The sequence below is a fragment of the Gavia stellata genome, chromosome 12 (assembly GCF_030936135.1).
Source record: "Gavia stellata isolate bGavSte3 chromosome 12, bGavSte3.hap2, whole genome shotgun sequence".
In the NCBI taxonomy this organism is placed as follows: domain Eukaryota; kingdom Metazoa; phylum Chordata; class Aves; order Gaviiformes; family Gaviidae; genus Gavia; species Gavia stellata.
The window spans coordinates 13,894,876-13,916,430 of record NC_082605.1 but is presented as its reverse complement, the minus strand read 5'-3'; the positions used below and the strand labels follow the sequence as shown (position 1 = coordinate 13,916,430).

The 21,555-nt window shown below is 42.4% G+C and overlaps 2 protein-coding genes across 2 annotated transcripts; one reads left to right on the top strand and one right to left on the bottom strand.

Annotated features, from left to right (window-relative positions):
• Positions 1-3,973: 3,973 nt before the first annotated feature.
• LSM3 (LSM3 homolog, U6 small nuclear RNA and mRNA degradation associated) lies at positions 3,974-7,870 on the bottom strand. Its single transcript, XM_059823359.1, has 4 exons — positions 7,832-7,870; positions 6,705-6,815; positions 4,713-4,808; positions 3,974-4,385 (listed from the first exon to the last, which is right to left on the bottom strand). The coding sequence occupies exons 1-4, from the start codon at positions 7,850-7,852 to the stop codon at positions 4,305-4,307; spliced, it is 309 nt and encodes a 102-aa protein (XP_059679342.1). The 5' UTR covers positions 7,853-7,870; the 3' UTR covers positions 3,974-4,304.
• A 992-nt stretch (positions 7,871-8,862) lies between these two features.
• XPC (XPC complex subunit, DNA damage recognition and repair factor) lies at positions 8,863-21,058 on the top strand. The gene is made up of 15 exons (XM_059823105.1): positions 8,863-9,041; positions 9,964-10,091; positions 10,913-11,036; positions 11,983-12,067; positions 12,578-12,735; positions 12,948-13,068; positions 14,389-14,478; positions 14,923-15,612; positions 16,316-16,476; positions 16,737-16,818; positions 17,271-17,405; positions 17,908-18,077; positions 18,298-18,391; positions 18,943-19,032; positions 19,694-21,058. Exons 2-15 carry the CDS (start codon positions 10,025-10,027, stop codon positions 19,904-19,906), a joined length of 2,280 nt encoding a protein of 759 aa, XP_059679088.1. The 5' UTR covers positions 8,863-9,041; positions 9,964-10,024; the 3' UTR covers positions 19,907-21,058.
• The last annotated feature ends 497 nt before the right edge of the window (positions 21,059-21,555 follow it).

Genomic DNA, 21,555 nt, shown 5'->3' with positions numbered 1-21,555 from the left:
CATCATCAGTCCAAAAAACAATGCACAATGTTTGTCATCTTGCACTGAATCAGCTCCCTTCCCAGTGCTATAGTTCTAATAAGAATTCTAAGGGCTTACAAGCCTCCTTCTCTTAAATATTTCAAATTATAGATTTCCAATGCCTACAGAACAAGAAAAGATGCACCAAGAGGAGACAGTGATGTTGCAGAACTCCCAACATAATCAATACTGTTCTGCTTTTCCAACCCTGAGTCCCTGCAGCAGTCTGCCATTGCTCAAGTCTTACTATAACCTATTATCCAAATCCCGGGCTTGTCCTGTGCTGGGGAATTGGAATGAAACGCATAGGGTAATCTCTGTTCAACTTTAAAAAAAAACATCCCCGCAAACCCTACATGACCTAGAACAAAATTCTATCTTGTTCAACCACATAGACAGGATCAAAATCTACTTTTGTGGCTTCAAGCAGCATCGGTGACTTGAAATAAACTGAAACATCTGCCACTTTGGGAGTTTAACGTACATACATTCATAAGTGCAGGCTGTTCCCCCTGCTGAATTTTAACTGCAGTGAAGTTCTCCAGTGAAGTTATCAGACAGCTGTACAACTAACACTTGAATCAGTGGGTGCAGAAGCAGCCTTGTATACTACACACAACAATGTGCTGTTCTTCTCCAAGCAGTGCTTAGAAGCAAAGTGGTTAACCACAATTTATTCTATACAGCATAATTCTTCAGCTAATGCTACTAGCAAAGCTGCTAGTCTGGAGTTCATGCATTTTAAAATCTGACAATGCAAGGCATACATACTGTTTAACTCTTTTGGGGGCTTGGTCTGTGCCTGCATAAACATCAAAACATATTTTGATCTTTACTTATGGGTGAGCAGCAGAGTTAATTTAAAACTGTCAGCAAGTGCCATCCTAATTAAAAACACATGACTAATTGTACAACTACAGGGCCTGTTGACACAGGCTACATACATCAGTCAAAGCCAACCAAGCTTGAATTTGAGGAAACGCAGCACCATCTAGCGTCCTACATGAGTTAGAGAGTCAAAAATCAATTTTACAATGAGTCTACATAGAAATTTCACAGGTAGCTGACACTCACAAAAGCAGTAAGACACCAGAGGTCCAACTACACCAGCACTTATGAAAAAGGGAATTACACAATAAAAATCTTGTTAAAAAAGAGCTGCTGAGAGTTAAATGTTTGCAAGCAGAACAGAAATTATTCATAAACAATAAATTGAGAAATTACTCTTCCACCTATCAAAAAGATGCAGTCCAAAGGCTAAAAACTACCAGAAGGCTACTAGAAATAAAAAGGCAAGCTTCAAGAAGCTGAGTAATACCAAGAATTCTGTCAGGCTAAAATCATACGACAATATGAAAAGGCATTTGAGAAATTTTGAGAAATTATTTGAGGAAAATTAACAATAAATTCTTTTTCAAACACATCAGGAGCGGGAATCTTGACAAAGGTTTAGTACAGCCAACAGATGATCAAAGAACAGAAAGAATAGTAAGACACAAGACTGCAGAAAAGCTTTTTTAATGTGTGGGGTTTTTTTTTGTTGTGTTGGTTTTTTTTAATCCACATTCATCATGGAGGAGCTTAGACTGGCTCCCAGTCTGGAGAGCCCATTTCAAATTGGTGAGGTGAGCTGACCTCTCAACTGTGCTGATACTCTGAAATATAGAATTACTGGACATATAGACAAATGTGTTATGCTAGCAAATATGGCTCAAGTAAAGGAAACTTAGTCCTCACATCTCTCATACTATTCTCAGAGAACCTAAGAAGTGTGAATAACAGATATTCATTCTAAAATTATCAAGACAGAAGTTTCTGATGTACTAACACCTTGTGTATCATGCCAGACCTCCAATACAAAAATCATATAGTACAAAAGGAATGGAGCAGCTTTCATCAAAATTATTAAATAGAAAATCTCTTTGCAACCTGGAAAAGAGAAAACTGAAGGACAATTAGGAGTAGAAAAGATGGAAAAGTAAATGTATACTCTGCTATCTCTGAATACCACCAAGCCAACATCATCTGTTACACAGAATTAAGGAGCATCACATGAAAGTGACAGGCAGCAAGTTCAAAACCAAGCCCAAGCCAGACAAAGCCAAAACCAGAAGTATTTCTTCAGAGAACACATGGTCAGTCTGTGACATACCACAACAATACATAGAAAGAGGCTTACCAGACTCCTAAAAGATGTAGACTAATTAATGGAAGATAAATCCTTCAGGTTCTGTGAAACATACTCTTTCCTTTCCCAGATGTGCAGATCCCTGGGAACTGGAGGACTATTACTGTGTTCACCTATTCTTACTCTCTTCCCCCTAAGCATTTATTCTGGCCTCCTAGAGTGATAGGGGATAAGATAATAGACTAAAAAGGATCTCAGTGCAGTCATCCTTGTACCCCTTCCAGAAGGGGAACAGTTGTAGCATCACTAGCTTTCTTCCAGCATCAAGGGTTATATACGCATGGTACAGGAGTTGATGCTTGCTGAGCTAACTCTTGCAGAGACAGCATGCTAGAAATGGATGAGGTAGGAATCACGGAAAATTGGTTTCATCCTAGCCCAGACCAACTTCAAGCAAGGATGGTATAGTGAGGGAAGTCTGCTACAAAGCCACTGCATACCCGTTCTTCATTCAAGTAATATTATAGTAGCAAGTTGTACAGATGCTTTCTTCTTTCATTTGCTCACAAGGGACCTATATATATGAAGCCAGCATTGTACAAAGGTTTAAGATAAATTCTTGCATCTGTGTACAGGTGGAGCAGTTTGTCTTTTCTAGAATGAAGTGCAAGGAATATGGTAGCAAGTCTCAACATGATTTAAACTTTAAGACTAAATTGCTATTAACACACTAATTCTCAGCAATAGCTTCACTATTTCAGCTTCAGCTATCCTATTCATTAAATCTACCCCAAAGCTAGAGGACATTGCATGAGAACAACAGAGTACAGATGCCACCTACAAGCCAGAGCATATTTTTTTTATTAGTGCCTGCTTTTCTTATTTCAAAGAGCATGAAGTATACATCTGAGTGTATATATTGTACTGCCACAAGAGTTAGTATTCCTTTAAGAAGAATCTGGCCTGGAGTTTACCAAGGCAGACCTTGCATTCCTCCCCACTGTCACAAGCCATGGACATAAGCTACAAAGATTTTTAACTGTAGGAGAAAGTGCCAGAGCAAGCTGCTTTTGCTAACCTTACAGAGTGTGCCTAAGAACCTAGATAAATTAAGTTTATTAAGTGACAAGCAAGCTCTGCAGGAAATGTCCCAGAGTAGACCTACATCTCTCATATGCCTTTCAAACAAACATATTAAAACATTTCTTAAGTGCTTTTTCTGTCATGCAATAAGGAGAATAAATTGCAAACAGGGTGGGCCTGAGCCTGAGAAAGTGTATATTAAAAAAGAGCTTTGTTCAGGCTTCTAGTGCACCTTCACTGCAGATAACTAATGAGCGTCTTAAGCGTTCAGCAGAATTTAATGTATTCATGAACTGAAACAGGCTCCAGACAGTGGGAAATGAATGCACACAGCAGGCAAGGCAACGACCTCAGTTTCTACTTATGGCCTTGGAAACCATAGCTCTGTTAATAAAGCCACAATAAAAACATCTAACAACATTGTAAAGAAGCCCATTTCTTTACATGTCTGATGTGGAAGATGCATATATATATACACACTATTTCCCTACAAGGGTATATGCATCAAGAATTTGAACACAGAAAAGCCATAAATTATAGCACGGTAGATTCATGTAGTATTGCCCTCCCAAACATCAATCTGCAAGACTTGAGTATTAGTAAGGACAGAAATTAACACAACACACACAAAAGCTACCATTTTCTCAGAAAGCGAGGATATGTACTACAACTTAATATAGCACTAGCTCTATAGAAGAACGTAAGAATAATGTCCTCTGCATAAAAACATGACAAGTCAAATCTGAAAGATAAATGAAATTTATTTAAAACAAAAAATTAAGACAGTGCTATTGCCAAGATTGAAAGAATTAAGGATTCTTTTACTGATGTGACAAGACAGCCGATTTACAGCAGTTACATTAATTCTAAGAAAATCAGGTTGGACTTACACTGCTTCAATTGACTACATGTACTTTCTGCAAAACAAACGGGTTCCCCTTCCATCCCCTTCCCAAAAAGACAGACAAAAACATCCTATAAAAAACATGTACAGAATTGAGACACATGATCAAAACACGAACCATTGTCCAAAAGTCTGAAACTTTCCAACAAGGTTAAATCCTTTGTTGCTTCAACCAACCCTCAACGGGGGAGCTACAAGCACAACGCCGTCACCTCTGACAAAGAGCATCGGAATATTCCTTTTGGTAGACTACGAAGAAGGAAAGAAAAGTTTACATTTACAAAAGCATAGTTTACGAAACATATCTGCTAAGCATATGACCAAATTCACTCATAACAAAACAGCAGAAACAAATCCAACAAATATAAGCTCAAACACACAATGTTCTGGCACAGTGAAGAGATCAATAAAACTAACACCATGTCTTTGGATATCCTTTGTACTTTCATAACAATTTGCCCAAAACTTCTTTTAGATTTTGGTTCAAAAAGTAGTCATCAATATACTACTTCAATAATACAACATAGTTTAGTTTTAAAAAGTTGTCTATGGGGATAAATACACTAAAGTCCTTACTTTATAAATCTCTTCATAGGTTTCTTCATCAATCTCTATTGTAGTTACAGTTTCTTCCACATCACCCAAAATCATATTTAAGTGCTGATCATACGCCTGTAGGAATGAAGTTAGTGTGTTATTTCTTCCAAAATTCAAACACAAGCTCAATAAAATCAAAATTATAGCAAGACTTTCAGACATGATTAGTTTAGCCTGATTTTGACCAAAATGTGCCACTACATCAAAACAAAGTAGTATCAGTTATAGTTATGATTTCAAACATAAATGCCAACAAATCAGTACTTTGCAGCATGAAGAAAAGGGAAGACATTTATATTCACTGAAACACTCTTCCAGGAAATAGCTCTGAAGCTTTCAGTGAAAGCACATGCAAGAACTCAGAGACAGACACACTTCATTAACATTAAACCAACTACACATTAAGGCCACATCTGGAGTACTGGGTCCAGTTCTGGGCTCCCCGGTTCAAGGACAGGTAGCTGCTGGAGAGGGTACAACAAAGGGCTACAAAGATGATTAGGGGGCTGGAACATCTTTCTTAAGAGGAAAGGCTGAGGGACTTGGGTCTTTTTAGTCTGGAGAAGAGAAGACTGAAGGGGGAATCTTATTAATGCTTATAAATACTTAAGGGGCAGGTGCCAGGAGGATGGAGCCAGTCTTTTTTCAGTGGTGCCCAGTGACAGGACAAGACGTAATGGGCACAAACTCAGTCAGAAAGTTTCATCTAAACGTGAGGAAAAACTTCTTTACTTTGAGGGTGGTAGAGCACTGGAACAAGCTGCCCAGAGAGGTTGTGGAGTCTCCTTCTCTGGAGGTATTCAAAACTTGCCTGGACGCATTCCTGTGCAATCTGCTCTAGGTGAACCTGCTCTGGCGGGGGGGTTGGACTAGATGATCTCCAGAAGTCCCTTCCAACCCCTACCATTTGGTGATTCTGTGACACACATTCTCTGCTGGCAGTCCAGCCTCCTGGAATTGATTGCCTGGGGCCAACTTAAATGATATGAAAGCTGTAATTCACACAATGCTACAAAAACTTAAAATAAGCACATGTTCCAAACACCTTACGAAAGCATGTTGCAAACTACACATGTGCCTCATGGATTTCTCCTCATCTTTGTGTTCCCAAAGGGGTTGAGGCCCAGTTAGCACATGGGGCAGCTGGACCTCTTCCCCAACACAGTACAGTACTCAGGAAGTATGACCGACTTAAAGAAAGCAAAAATCTGTCTCACCAAGAGACATATCACTCTCAGAAGAAAGCACTTAGATAAACAAGATTTGCAGAGAATCCAGCTGAGTACATATCCAGTTGTACCCTCATAGGGTGTGCCTTAAGAGATACCTGTTTGATAATGATAATCTCATTCTTAATTCAGTCTTAAAGAGACCTCAAGGTACTTCACAAGGGACCTGCAGCATTATTGCTTATTTCACAGACACAGAAACAGAAGCCAAAAGCAGTGGAATGAATTGCTAGGTATCATTCAGGAGACAAGAAAAACTAAATACATCTCTTGAACCTCTAGAGAAGCATTTAATAGCAGACAGAGTACTGAACAAATTAGATTTTGCCACCAATCACATTGTTACAGAAAATTAGTGTTCTATAACAACATAACACTTTTGATAAGAGAAAGGGTTCAGCCCTTGTTACTAACATGATCTTTACCCTACCTTCTCTAACCACTTCTGCACTTTTAACCATAAGATACAATTACTTGCACTTTTAAACTTACGTTTTTAAACAATCAATGGAAGAATCATAGAATCATTTGCATTGAAGGAGACCTTTAAAAGTTATCTAGTCCAACCCCCCTGCAATGAGCAGGGACATCTTCAGCTAGAACAGGTTGCTCAAAGCCCTGTCCAACCTGACATTGAATGTTTCCAGGGATGGAGCACCTGTGTACTAGACTGTTGTACATAAAACAAGCTGCCCAGTGTTTAGCTGAATAAGCATGGTAGTGTTCTGAAAGTGTTACTTACATGTAGTCTGCCTCTAAGCTCTCTGTCATTCCTCATTTTGACATAGATTCGCTCATCTAGACTCAGTCTGATGAGATCAAGTGGCTCCTCTACAGTATTTGTTGTTTGTTGCTAAAAAACAAAATTAAAAAAGTTATTTGTACAGAAGCCTGTGAACTTTTCCATTCCTCAGTGTTTGTGAGACACAGAAAACAAACAGGTAAGAACATAGATTAGATAGATATTCCAAAACATTCCTTCACATCCTGTTGAACCTGAGTGCAGCTGATATTACCACACTACAGATATTCATCAGCCTGAGCAAAAGGAGTTAAAAGACTTCTGTTTAGTTTGCAGCAAATCATGCCTCACACATACTGTTGTATAAACTATATTCCTTACCAGCAAGGATTGTCCATACTGCAGCAGGAAGCCTAATCTGCATGAACCAGCCAGCTTATGGACCAGCACCACAGCTGTGCCATCACATGAAACACACACTGCCGTTTTTGCCAGCACACGTCAGCCAGCTGTGTAACACACTACCCCTCCTGCCCAAACACACACCTCTCCTTGAGGCCTAGCTCAACAACACAGCAGTCATGCCAGGCCTCAAAGCAGGTTAGAAATCTGGGCTGAGGTCTCTTTTTTATGATAAAGGTGTACTTTCAGGATCACAGGTAAAACGCATGAACTTTTTTGTGCATATCCCGCAGCATGCCACCTATTTCCTTCTCAGTGAGGCAGAGCCAACGGTATTTTCCTCAGCAGCTTTCCTCCGTTTCCCTCCTCCGGCGGTTCTTGGGGGAAAGGGGCCTGAAGCGAGCCCTGCCCGCACTCCTGACAACCCCGGCGGCAGCACAAGTACGGAGGCCGGTAGTAACTACATTTCACAGGGAAAGCGCTGCCCCCGGGGGGCTGCCCCTCAGGAAGGCTGCCCAAGCGGAGAGCTTTGCCGGGAGGTACGCCGAGCCCCAGTTAGGCAGCCGAAAGCCTGCCTCCATCTTACGCCCCTCCAGCCGCGGAGGTTTCCCCAGGCCCGCGGAGGGAAGGCGGGAGGCGCCGGGAGAGCGGGAGCGCGAGCCCGGCCGCAGCGGGGAAGGCCTCGCCGCCACCTCCCGCCCTGAGGGAAGCAGAGAGCCGCTCACCTGGTCCACCTCATCCGCCATCTTTCAAACCGCCTCCCGCGCTCTCCCGCGAGACTTTATGGCCCTTCCCCTTCCCCTCCGACGGGGGCGGGGCGGGGGGCGGTGGCACGGCGGGGACTGCGGCGGGGGACGCAGCCTGGCTGCTGCCGGGGGAGCGCCATGGCCAAGAAGCGCAAAGCATCGCCCCGGCCGGCGGCTGCCAGCAAGAGGCGCTCCGGGGGCCTGGGGGCGCCGCGGGGCGAGCCGGAGCCGGAGGAGGAGGAACGTGAGTGCGGGCGAGAGGCCATGGCGGGCCGGGCCGGGCGCTGCGCCATCGCCGGTGCTTGGGTCGCTCCAGGCCTCAGGCCGCTTCGGGAGGGGTCGGGGAGCAGCGGGTGTCAGTTCGCCCTTAGCGCAGCGCTGGACCGCGGCAGCGCCCGTGAGGGAAAGGGCCGTTACCTCAGGCTGGAGGCGTGGATAGCTGTGTTCTCCACAGTGCCAGAGGGCGGGGCGATTCACCCAGAAATCGGGGGTTTAAATCCGTGTATGAAATGTCCGGTGGGGCCCACACGCTGTCTGGAAGCACTGAGCGAACCGGTGAGGGTTTGTCTCACCTCAGCCGTGGCGGGGCTGCGGACACCCCCCCGCTGCGGCGGCGGCCGAGGGCGGCTGGGACATGCGGGTCCGTGTCCCGGAGGTGCCCTGGAAAAAGTTCCCCAGAGCAGCTTCACAGAATAATAATTTCTTCTGAGTGGCAAGTACGATGCTTGTTTTTCAACTGACCCCATTGGTAGGACTATAGGAATCTTTGTGTACTTCTTGTGCGTTACATTATTATGAGTATTTTCTTTAAACAGGTCTCGTTGTTCAATTCTTACCTATTTATTCAGAAACAATGACATGCTCGTCATTGTGAGTGCTCACTTTCTTCTGTAGCTGGCTCTAATGAAGTCCATGGAGGTATTGTTTCTGATCGCCATAGAAATGAGACTTCATCCTTTAACATATCGTCCTTTCTTCTGTTCTGGGCAGACGATTTTGAAGAGAAAAAGCCCAGTATAAAGAAGAACGACTCAAAAGCTCTGGCTAGGAAGAAGGAAGAAGATTGTGATACTGGAGTTTCCAACTCAACAAATAAGCCTTCAAAACAAAAAGGGGCAAAATCACTAATAAAAGAAAATAAAAAAATTACTAGAAATAAAGGGAATTGTAACAAAGAGGAAACTTGCAGGTAAGTTTACTTATTATCATTCGCGTCTATAGGAGCTCTCTGTTCATGGTTACATGTTATTTGCTTAGGGCCCAGTGCTGCATATGCGCATCTGAGCAGTTTGTTTTAGGCTATCGGTCCAATTTAGTACATTTGTGTCACACAGCTGGACAGAAGTATTGTCTTATTCATTGCAGAGTCAGTCCTGAGGAAGATAGTCTGTATGGGAAGCAAATATGTGAGCCTTTTCAAATTCAATGGTTTAAATGTAAAATTTTCTTTCATTTGTTGTAGTTTTTACATGGGACTAGGGAGGCTTTATGGAATCCAGCATGAATAGAAATGTTGACCTGAGATTTGGGTTTAAAATGATGACCAGAAATCTCTAAACGTATCATTCTCCGGTGTGTTTTGGAATCCAAATATAATATCAGCATGGTCTGCCTGTGGAGATTGCTGTAGCAAATGAATTAATAAAAAGAAATTAAACTGATTGGTCTCATTTCACTGGCCAGCCAGAGCCTTGGGTAGTAGTGTAGTGAAACAGAAACAGTTTCAATTTCAGTGCACTTTGAAGGTTCAGTAAGAACAAATGATTAAGTGAACCATTTCTCCAAGGACTGATTTGTACAAGCTGTTCTAAAGGATGGGGCCTTTTGAAGATTCAGGCATCTTCCTTCCTAAACATCCTTGCAGAACCAGGACCTAAGTTTGCACTGAAAAAGTGTTGCTCCATTGAGCCCATGGTTATTTATGGCAAAGACGGTTTGCTTTACAGAGAAAGTATCTGTGGTTTTATTGTCAAACACTCAATCTGTTGTTGCTGATGCAGAGGTCATGCTTCATTTATTTCCCTATTTTTAGTGTGTTCTTTCTCTATTTTTCTTAAATAAACAAGCACCTACACTTCCTGATGCTAAAGCCATTTTGATAATTTTAACAGTGACTCACTGAAGCCCCCTCGGGAGATAAAGTTGAAGAGAGAATCTCCTGTTAAAAAAGAGATGGATGAAGACAATACTGACAACGATGATGATGGTGAAAGTGAAGATGAATGGGAGGACGTGGAAGGTAACAATTGCGTGTTTACTCGTTTTAAGGAGTAAATATACACAGATTTTTTTTTTTTGTAATTTGATTTTTGAACCATTTCTCATTTGGATTCAGGTAGATATATATACTCTGTGTACCTAAAGTATGCTCCATGTGCATATCTGTATCTTTAAAAGCTCCTGTCTCACAGTGCTTTTAGAATGGTTCCAAAGTAGAAAAACCCCAACTACTGACCTGATGCTATTTAACTATTTGTTGGCTTAAGTTAAAATTATGCTACCACGCAAAGCACTTTCTCAGCTGTTTGTGCTATCTAATATTGAGCAGCTAAGAATGAGTCGGTTTGAAGATTCAAAACTGTGACTTCCTAGAAAAGGAGAGTGGAGATGAAACCGGCTGAGCTGTTCATTTAGGTGGCCATCAACAAACTGATAAGAATCATGATGATCATAATCTTCCTATTTTGCTGCTACAGATTTGTGCCTTCTAAAGTGAACAGTTGTCAGTTTTTTTCTTTGCTGTTCTACAAGTACTCTTCAAGTCACATCTGCTTCATTCACCTTTTTCTTGCTTGAGTTTGCCTGTGGCAGTCACTTGCCATTAGACTGTGCTGAGCTGATTCCTCAAGAGCAGGTGACTGGCATCCCACAGTTATTTGAGGTAACTGAGCACCCACAGTGTTACGGAAGATCCAGGAGCTGGTAATTACTGGGAATGTTCTGTATGTAGGTTGTTTGAACACTTGAGAAGGAATAGGTAGGTTCTTATCCCATTGTCAGACATCCCTGAGGCATGTATTCCCTGTTTACTTACCATTTGGTAATATTTTATTTTTACAGAACTCCAGGAACCTGCCACAGTTAAGTTAGAAGAAGCTGCTGTTCTTCCGGCAGTGGTGCTGCCAAGCAATCCTGTGGAGATAGAGATTGAAACCCCAGAGCAGGTGAAGAAAAGAGAGAGGCGGTAAGAACAGGGAAGGCAATGGAGGGCTGTTAAAAGATGAAGTTAAAAATACGCTAAGTCTTGACTGTCACTGACTTGCTCTGTTCTGGGTGGAAATCCCCACTTTGCGCAGACTGTTGATTTGGAATGATATGAGGTCATGGGATGGAGAACAGTTCACACACTGACAATTGTACCAAAAATCTTCAGTGGGAATGGAGTTTTTTCAGCTTCCTTGAAAATCAAGCATGTAACTTTGTTGTGCTTTACTATCTACATTTCCAAACCAGGGACAGTAGTAGCTCTCTTCAAGGAGACCTGTGGGTGAATGGCATTGTTTTACTGTAATTATCTTAACAGCTCAGGTGGAAGTCTCTGTGTGCCCATATCTGAGGTGTGAATAGGTGGGTCAAATGAATGTCCTTGGCAGCTAGGAGCATTATACCAAGGAGGGCTTTCTTTGTGTGGCAGCGGGAGGCCTGATGACACCTCGTGCTGTTACAGGGTGGGCACTGTCCCAGGCCACGCCTTCATAACAAAGCAACCGGAATATCTGTTGCCTCTAAGTTGAAAGACTTCATCAATGAAGAGAAAACTATTTTTCCAGGAATCTGAATGGAATGCTAGCAGTAATCTAAAAGTCAAACCAATCAGACAGTGAATTACAAGTTTAGTTTGGAGCTGTCCAAAGCTGTCTGCTAGGAAATTGTAGGCACATAAAGTTAGGTGGAATTTAGGCCGTCTGAATATACCCAAGCTCTCAGTAGTTGGGTACATGGAGTTCACAGTTTATTAGTCATAAGCAGGCTGTATGCCTATTTACATAGCCAGTAACTAAACTTTGGTCAAATGTGCACAGAAGATTCTCTGGGGTGGATTCTCTTTGTGAACTCATCCGATTGAGGAATCTAGAAAGTCAGGTCTGTAGAAAACCCACAACATCCATTTCTCTTGTAATCTTACGCAGAGAAAAAAGGAAAGCCGAGTTTGAGATGTATCTTCGGAGAATGATGAAACGTTTCAGCAAGGAGGTTCGTGAGGACACACATAAGGTATTGGTCACAGAGAAACCTGGCAGAGAAAAACTGAGCATAAAGATGTCTGAACTGATTTTGTAATGAAGAAGAAACTAATTTTGATCAAGTAATATGGGGCCATGGCTAGAAGTGAAAAAATAAAAAAGCTGTAGTCCTGACAAATGCTCATTAGACGTCTCCTAAACTGTAAGTTAGAAACATCAGTGACTGCATTAGTAAAAATCTAAATCAAAGCAGATGTGAGTAGGGTGTATATTTCTTCAATGAGTGTGTATCTGCTCATTTTGTCGGGGTTAAACTGTCAGTCATGTAGAGCAGGAGGCACTGACAGGGGCTCCCAGGCTTTACTGTCTTCTGATGGTGATTGAAGACAGTCATGTGTCTACCCTATGTATGCTTGGGAGGCTTCATTGTTGCCTGTCTCTGTTAAAAGGAGCAGTAAAGCCTTCCTCATCTTTAACATGGACAATAGTGCCAGCAAAGAAAATCTCTTGTGAACTCACTATAGAAACTTTTTTCTCTCAGGTTCACCTCTTGTGTTTATTAGCAAATGGTTTCTATAGGAACAGGATCTGCAGCCAGCCAGACCTTCATGCCATTGGTCTATCCATCATCCCCACCCACTTCACAAGAGTGTCTGCAGGCCAAGTGGACCTTCTCTACCTTTCCAACTTGGTGAAATGGTAAAACTCTCTCTCCTAATCGTGCTGTCACATAGAATTTAGAGCCAGGGTTCAGGGAGCGGGGTAAATGTAATTACCAATTTTCAGTGATTTTTCTGATTTTAAGTACGAGGGTGAGAGTCTTGTCTTTTTTACAGAAGGAAAGGATGAACTATGAAGTTTAAGAATACAGTCATGAACACTAGACAATAAGTCAGTGTCTCATATTTCAGGTTTGTTGGAACCTTTACTGTCAATGATGAGCTTACCACTGAAAAAGGAGAGCCCCTTCAGTCGACCTTGGAGAGGCGGTTTGCCATCTATGCTGCACGAGATGATGAAGAGTTGGTTCATGTAAGTCACTGGGAAGTGCAGGGTTGGTTGCTGAGTTTGCATGCTGCATCATTGCTGTAGTGCTGTCAGGTCATACAGAAAGTGGTGTTTGAGGAATGGATTTGGAGGATACAAATTGGTGACTTAGGTGATTCTGCAGCTTTTTCTTTTTGTTGTATTTTTATCTGAAGTCCTTCTGTCATTAAATTCTTCAATTTGAATTGTGGCTAACTGGAGCCTCTAGTTCTGGTTGGTGTCACTGCGTGCTCTGTGTTCTGCTGTGGATGGCTTTATGTATAGTGTATAGAGCTACTTGTTCTTAAGTATGCTTTGGCAGTGTAGATCAAAGAAAACGAGCTTAATAGGTTTCTTCTTAAGTACTAATTTGAATGAGGAAATTCTTGGGCTTACTTGCAGCCAGAGAAACTCTTTACAGATCTTTGAGTTAGAAGGTTGGTAGTTTGTTACTGTGAGTCACCATTAAAGGCCAAAGGAATTGAGCTTTGATTTAGAGCAGCCCGAGAACAAGGCTTCAAAAGGAGACTCTACAGTCATTTTGTGGTGGAATTGGATTAAGGGGAGAAGTGGAGTGAGTTGCTTCAAGTCACACAGAGATTTTGGTAAAACAATTGAGGGAGCGGGAAACTCGGGACATCAAATTGACAGGGAACATTTGAAAGAGCAGAAACGAGCTGCTGCGTTGCAGGTGCTTGGCTTGCAGCTCTGCCCTGTTGCTGATAAAGTGGAATGTTGCAGCTTCTCTGCTGCAAAGCAGGAAGCAGTTGTGGTGGCTTTGCAAACTTGCTGTGGAAATGCAGAGATGTCACTTCCTGGGACAGGAGAAATGGGGACGAATGAAGCGTTGCTTAGGCAGCTTCAGTTGAGTCCCATGCAGGAAGGCAGTTGCCAGGTCAGAGCTGTTAGCTGCTCAGTTGTGAGTGTAATGACATTCTCTGAGTGGCCAGTGTTTCTCCTGGGTTCAGCTGATGGTATGTGTTTGGCTTTGGCCACCTTTGGGAGGCAGGATTTAGAGTCATCTTATTCAGTTCTCCTCAAGAATGGATGGTTCATTTAGCCTCTTTAGGAATTGGTTCCTCATCTGTGAGTTAACAGCAGTACCCCGTCACGGTAGAAACATAAATAAGAGCCAGAGAAGACTGTGCCGTGCTTTAATACTATAGCAACTGGGCTACCTACACATCTGTGTCAGTGTATACAGCACTGTGTAAAAGGTATGAATGAAAATGATTTGTAACAGAACCCAGATTGTAAAAGAGTTTCAAGAGGTGTTTTTATATACCTTGAAAAAAGGTTAAACATGCTTTATTTTTTCTTTTGCAGATATTTTTAATTATTCTGCGAGCATTGCAGCTGCTGTGTCGCCTTGTGATGTCTTTTCAGCCTATTCCTCTCAAGGAGACAAGAGCAAAGGTAGATTTTTTTGGGTGTGTGGAATAAGGAATAGGTCCCTGGTTTATACAGTAGGATTGAAAAAACTTTCTGGCTGTTGCAGCTGGAAATGAATCACTTACTGCATGAACCAGGGTGATGACAATGTTCTGTCTGTAGTGCAGAAGACGCAAACGCTTAATTTTTAGGTTTCTCCTTTAGAAAAACCGCCCATTTTGTGTGTTTCAGCAAAGACTTCTTATGCTTCAGTGGTTTTAAATTTCTGTAAAACTTGGACAGAAAACACTTGCTGCTTGAGTACACCTCTCTTCAGCCATTTTCCTGAAGTTTTTGAGCCCCTAAGACATGCAGATAGGCCGTGGTGGCCAACCTTTGGTCTGCATGCACCTCGCGCTGATTTCAGTCTGTTTTTTTAACATATTCTTAGCCATGATAATGAAAGTGACCTAGCCTCTTTCTTTGCAGGGGAAAAGCTCATCCAAGAGGCAGTCTCTCAGCGGTACCTCTGAGGGGCGGGAGAGCTCTGCCACAACACCCAAAGCTGTGGCAAAAAAATGCCCCTGCAGAAAAGCCAAACAGGATGAAAAATCCTCAGAGAGCGAACAAGAGAACAAGGAGCCAAAGAAACACAAAACTGCTCAGACCAAAAGGACACGCAAGTCAAAGTTGACTACAGGCAGCCAGGAACAGAAGCAATCTAGTAATGAAGAGAACAGTTTAGTAGAAAAAGATATGCCAGTCAGGCCCAAGAATGATCGCCGGAGACGAGTGGCCTCCAAAGTGTGTTACAAAGAAGAGAGTGGGAGTGATGACGGCAGTGTTTCGGACTTTGAGGTTTCAGAGGAGGAGAGTCCTCTCTCCGATGAGGATTTTGAAACTGTGTCTAAAAGGCAGAGGAGCTCAGTGGGCTCCCAGAAGTCAAAGGTAATGGCTATAAAAAGCCCAAAAACTGAGACTTCAGAATCAAGGCTATCAAAAAATTCATATGGAGCTGACCCTAGGTCAGCAAAAAGCACGGTGCCAGCCTTGCCTCATGCCCAGAGAAAGAGAAACAAAATAATTTCTAGTGATGAGGATGATGGACAGCAGGAGGTAAGGAAAGTGATGGGCACAGACCAGTGGCTGGAGGTTTTCCTTGAACGTGAGGACAAGTGGGTGTGTGTAGATTGTGTTCATGGCAACGTTGGCCAGCCTCAACTGTGCTTCACGTATGCCACAAAGCCGCTTTCCTACATTGTGGGATTTGACAATGATGGGAGTGTCAGGGATGTGACACAAAGATATGACCCGGTGTGGATGACTGCAACAAGGAAGAGCCGTGTGGACCCTGAGTGGTGGGAAGACACGCTGCAGCCATATAGAAGTCCCTATGTGGAAAGAGACAAGAAGGAGGAAAATGAGGTAAATGGCAATAGGTTATTCAGGACATTTAGTGCCAGGAGTGCAGTCCTCAGGTTCTCATTCAGGCAAAAATCATTAGAAATCTTTCCATGAGGAAGGAAGTTTGTATTTGAGCTTGAAATGTTCAGATTGAGCATGTTTTAAAGGGAATATACAATGATAGATTAAAATAATATCAAATGGAGGCTGTTCAGAGAAATCTGAATGGCAAAAGTACTGGACAGCCCATGCTAGAAACTTACTAATGTGGTTTCTGTACAGTTTAGCATTACCCTTTAAAATACGGAGATCTGGGTACACATCTAAATACCTATTTGTAACAGAATGCTTTGGTCTGTTGGCTCATCTGATTAAGTTTCTGGTGTTTTTTTTCCTTTGATCCATACTATAATCATTTTATTACAAAGGATCGTGCAAGAGAGTCCTGAAATCACTCTTCTTTGCATATTTCCTACAGTTTCAAGTTAAGCTTCAAGATCAGCCTCTACCAACAGCAATTGGAGAGTACAAAAACCACCCTCTTTATGCACTGAAGAGGCACCTCTTGAAATACCAGGCGATCTATCCTGAGTCAGCTGCTGTCCTAGGGTACTGCAGGGGAGAGGCTGTCTACTCCAGGTGAGTGGTGCACATGTTGTTATGTGCAACTGTGATCTTCGTAACAAATTTAAGAGCTAATTTGTGTGAAGGCCATGATGGTATCAGCAGTAGTCTCAGGCCACATGCATAGACAGGGTGAGGCACTTAGCTGCTCAGACAGCATTTGCGTATCACTTAGATACAGCTTTTTTACCACTCCTAACATGTGAATAACAGTTTGGAAGTCTTTTATGGAGAGACTTTAAAACTCTTATAGTTGCTTTCTTCTGGTTTTTTAGAGACTGCGTACACACGCTGCACTCCAAGGACACTTGGCTAAAGCAGGCTCGAGTGGTGAGGATTGGAGAAGTGCCTTACAAGGTAAGAGGGTGTGTCTTCCTCCTGTGCAACACATCTGCCCTCTAAAGTTCAAGCTCAGTTCTGCTTTGGTTTTTGCCTTCTCTCTGTCAGCAGATGTAGATTTCTCACTTGCTTGCATGGTTTGTGGTAGCTACATTGTGAATCTGTCCACCTACTGTGCCTGTAGTTCCTATGTACTACTCAAAGCCCAGCTATCTGTTCTTCCCACCCCAATGGTATCTAGCAGAACTGCACCCTTTTCATCTTCAGAGGCATCCTAGTGTAACTGCAGGATCTGGCTCCCTGTTGCATACAGGTGCCGTGGGTTATCATTTATAAGCAGTGGATACTGAAGCTAGGAAACAGACATTTCTTCTCTCCCACAGCCTTCTCCTTTGATGTCCTAGGAAAGTCTGAAATCACTGGCAGCTTCTTGTTGTGGTGTTACAGGCTTGATCATTGTATTTGCACAGATGGTGAAAGGATTTTCCAACCAGGCAAGGAAGGCACGCCTTGCAGAGCCTGCAAACCGGGACAAAGAGGACCTGGCACTGTTTGGTCGCTGGCAGACAGAGGAGTATCAGCCGCCTGTAGCAGTGGATGGAAAGGTAGCTAGGGAGGCAGAGGGCTGGTGTTAAAGGAAGTGTTTTATATGGAGCTGTGGGCTTTATTTTTCCAGAAGTTGCATGTTTCAGAGGTGAGATCAGTGAATAACATCTGGATTGAGGATTAAGAGTTCTGAGGTAACTGTACCCAGGAGGAAATGGTCAAAACTTCATTGAGACCTTTCTTGCTGAGTACAAGTAATGATGCTAGCAGTGCAGACTGCTAACTTTATAATTTTGTTGATCTAATTTGCCTACCCCATGTTTGTTTTGTGCATTCTCTGCATTACAGCCTGAGGAACAAGGCCTGGGCAGAGAACATAGCTAGGAGATAACCATGCAGCTAAAATCTAGGGTTGTGCTTTGTCATGTGAATATTAACCAAATACTGGAGTGGAATGTAGCAGGTCAGAAGGAAGGGAGAGTCCCTGAGTTGCAGCAGGGATTTTCACCTCTTTCCAGAGAGCAGGAGTGACACTGTTTCTCTTTAATTTTGCAATAACAGGTTCCTCGGAATGAATATGGAAATGTCTATCTCTTCCTGCCATCCATGTTACCCATTGGCTGTGTGCAACTGAGACTCCCAAATCTGAACAGACTGGCGCGGAAGTTGGACATTGACTGCGCTCAAGCCATCACTGGATTTGATTTTCATGGCGGCTACTCGCACCCAGTGTACGTAAAGCTGCTTTGTTGCAGCTGACAGATTTTGATGTCCTATGGAAGTTGTACACGCTGTGTTAAGGAGTACATGTGATGAGTTACACACTTAGATCCTACGAGACAGACAGTTCTGTCAATGTTCAGTAGCTTTTGGTTTGGCTGGGTCAGCAGGCATTTGCTCCCTTTCTTTTTTCTTCTAGTAGCTGACAGAGGATTGTGTTCTCCTTCCTAGTACCGATGGCTATGTTGTCTGTGAGGAGTATAAAGAGGTCCTCATTGCTGCCTGGGAGAATGAACAAGCAGAAATAGAAAAGAAGGAGAAGGAGGTGAGAATTATTTTTGCAGCTTCCTTATTGTTACATTTATTAAGTAAATTTCAGTGAAACTGTGGACAGTCAAACAAGGGTGGGCTGTGTAAGCAACAGGCAAAGAGCTCTGTGACTGTGAGCAGCTAGTTGCATCCCCCAAATGCCCCATTTGGGGCTTTCTGTGCAAACTGCAGTGGGATGCAATACAAGTGTGTAGCAATATCTGAAATGGCGCATACTCTGGAATAGTTTTCCATGGCTGCTGGGAAACAAAAATGAGGAATACACGTATGAGGTTAAAGTTTTGGAGGAGGTTCTGGCGTAAGTTACACAGTCAGGGTGCACATTAGAAAGTGACTGTAATTCATGTATTTAGCAGATAATTGGACACCAATACATTTTACTCTTAAGAATCCTACTGGCCTATAATCTTTTACTGTGACACATATAAGTTGGTGTGGTTTTTCTAATGGCAGTTTAAAATCCTCAAATGTCCATTTTCTGTGGGTGTAAATACATTGAAACTTAAAATAGCAACTTTTTCTCTTTTCAATAACAATCCCACACAGAAGCGTGAGAAAAGAGCTCTGGCGAATTGGAAGCTGCTGACAAAAGGACTTCTCATCAGAGAGAGACTGAAGCAACGCTACTCCGTCAAGGTATTCTGCATTTCTATTAGTGATTTCTTTTTCAGGATGATATTTCTCTACCAAGAGATTTTTTCCAGTCTTTCCAATGTGTTATGTTTCCAGTTGTAGAGTGTAGAACTTCCAGAGTGTAGTTGCTCAAAAATCTTTTTCTTTCCTGTTGTTAGTCTGTGACTAGCAACTCATTAAAAAAAACTACACCAGAAATTCGATATGGTCATGTCCATGAAAGATTCATTATTGTTTAACAAGAGATTAGTGTTTTGCAAAGCATCATTATTTTGGGTATTATTTTCTGTTTTGACATAACCCCTCCTAGATTTATTGCTCCAAGCCGAGCAAGTAGCTAACAGCATGAGAGGGGGCTGCTTTTTGTTATGAAGTCAGATGTTTTAGTTCTTAATCTTTTCCCCGTTGAGAAAGGTGAAAGGCATGATCTTTTTAAAGCAGGATTATTTTTATTCTGCAGCCAAAAATATTTTGCTTGTGTTGAAAGAATGCTTGATATCCAGGAATAGAAACACAGTGCTTTGGGTGAGAAGCCCAAACCAGAGCAGCCAACTTCTGTAATGTCATTAAGTGTCCCTGTGACGGAAGACAAGCCCATTTAGAAAGGGGTACTTAGGAGTGATTTCTAGAGCAACTTGCTGATTTTCACACCTGTTTTTTCCAGACTGAGCCATCAGCACCTGAGACAGAGAAAGGAGCAGGATTCTCTTCTGATGAAGAAGAAGGTCCAAGTTCAGAGACTGCAGTAGGGAATGCGGCCATGTTTTGGCCCCAAAATCGCCAGTTAGAGAAAAAAAAAGAAGAGAAGACAACCAGAAAGAGCAAGCGAGAAAAGAAAGAAGCAGCAGCACAGTTGTTCCCTTTTGAGAAACTGTGATCAGAACAAGCGTTTCTTTGCCGTTTCCAGATGCAAGAACAATAGTCACAACAGAAGTATCCTTTGCCAGATAAGGACTTAGCCTTCTGTGCACTTGTGTTCCTGAGCTATCGGGGACCAGCCTAATCAGTATCAAGAGTTTCTTTTGCTGTCACGGGTCATTAGGTTCATCCTTTTATTCTTGGACTTAGGAGAAGCAGATGAGCAGTTGTACCTTCTTAGAAGATCACTTTGTGCTGTTGGGGTTTTTTGCTCTCTTTTGTATCACTCCGCACTAATAATTCTGTTTTCTGAGGCATTCCTTTTGTTAGCACTGTCTTTTACCATTTTTCTCCTTTCCATTTTTTCCTGGTTGCTCAGAACTAAAGCATGCAGCTGTTATTTAACAGTCACTGGTGGGCTGGCCACAGGACTAACGCCCTCTTTGATTCATACCTTAGCCAAATCAGTAGTGAGGTGGAGTTCTGCTCTTACTGTCTCATCATCACAGAGGGGAAATACTTCTTCTACGGTGTAAAAAAAAAAAAATGCAATCAGGATTTGGAGGAATCTGAAAATGTACTTTCTAAAGAATACCTGCCTTTTGTGAAACTCAGTTTTGGCTTTTCAGCCCACAGTCTTCCTTTACTTTCAGAAACCTTGTGCATTAGAAGGGAGAAGCCCTGTCCTCATTTCAAACTTAAAGGTAAATATGTCTTCTTAAGTGATTTGAATATATACATATTTGTTTCAGTTTTGTTTTATCAAGACCATGGGGCTATGTTCTGGAGCAAAACATGTAAAACTGGCTGAGTGTCATTGTCGGAAACAGAATTCACTGAAGCTGGAGAGCTCTTGTAAATGTTAACCAGTACCTAAGCATTTAAAAACTGTTAAGAGAGGAATATTAAATCTACACAAGCTTTTCCTGCAGTTTTGTAATAGAAATGCTGATCTGTCTTTTGCAGTATTTTTATAACTAAATTACACTGACACTGTCTCTTCATAAATAGAGGGGAGTACAGTCTAGCTGTTGCTAGACATTGTCACAGAGGAAAGATTGAAATGCAAAAAAAAGGCTTACATTTAATTATGTTCAGAAAAAAATGTATTTTTGTACCGTATTTGTAGAACAAAATAAAGTATGGGAAAAGAGTAATGTTGTCCATTAGACCTCCCCTCCGGCCAGCTCATTCTTCTGTAAGCAGCTCTGTTTCCCTGGAAGGACTCGTGCAAGGATAAGAACGCACTGTAGCATTTCCAGAAGTCAGAAGTCGGGTCCCAGGATATCCCAGAGCTGCCTGCTTGTGAATTGTTTGAATGTGAAGGGTCTTCATGCTGAGTTTTTAGTTTTTGCTACTGAATTCTAAATTAATAAAGACCACCCTAAGCTGGAGGTTTGGGGGGTAGATATGACCTGTATATAAGGCTTCAAGAAAAGTTCTAAATCTTGCATGAACTGGTAAAACCGCAGAGGACGTAGTTCCTTCTGCATTAGTCATCGTGCCGATATGCAGGATACATCCGGAGATGAGCACTGTGAGTGTGAAGGCCCACCTCCAGCTCCTGCTGGTATCAGTCACAGGAGCTGGTATCATCTGTATCAAAGCAACTCCCCGCTTCCTCACTTAGGACACTCAGCACAGATACACGAAGTTATGAGTCTAGGG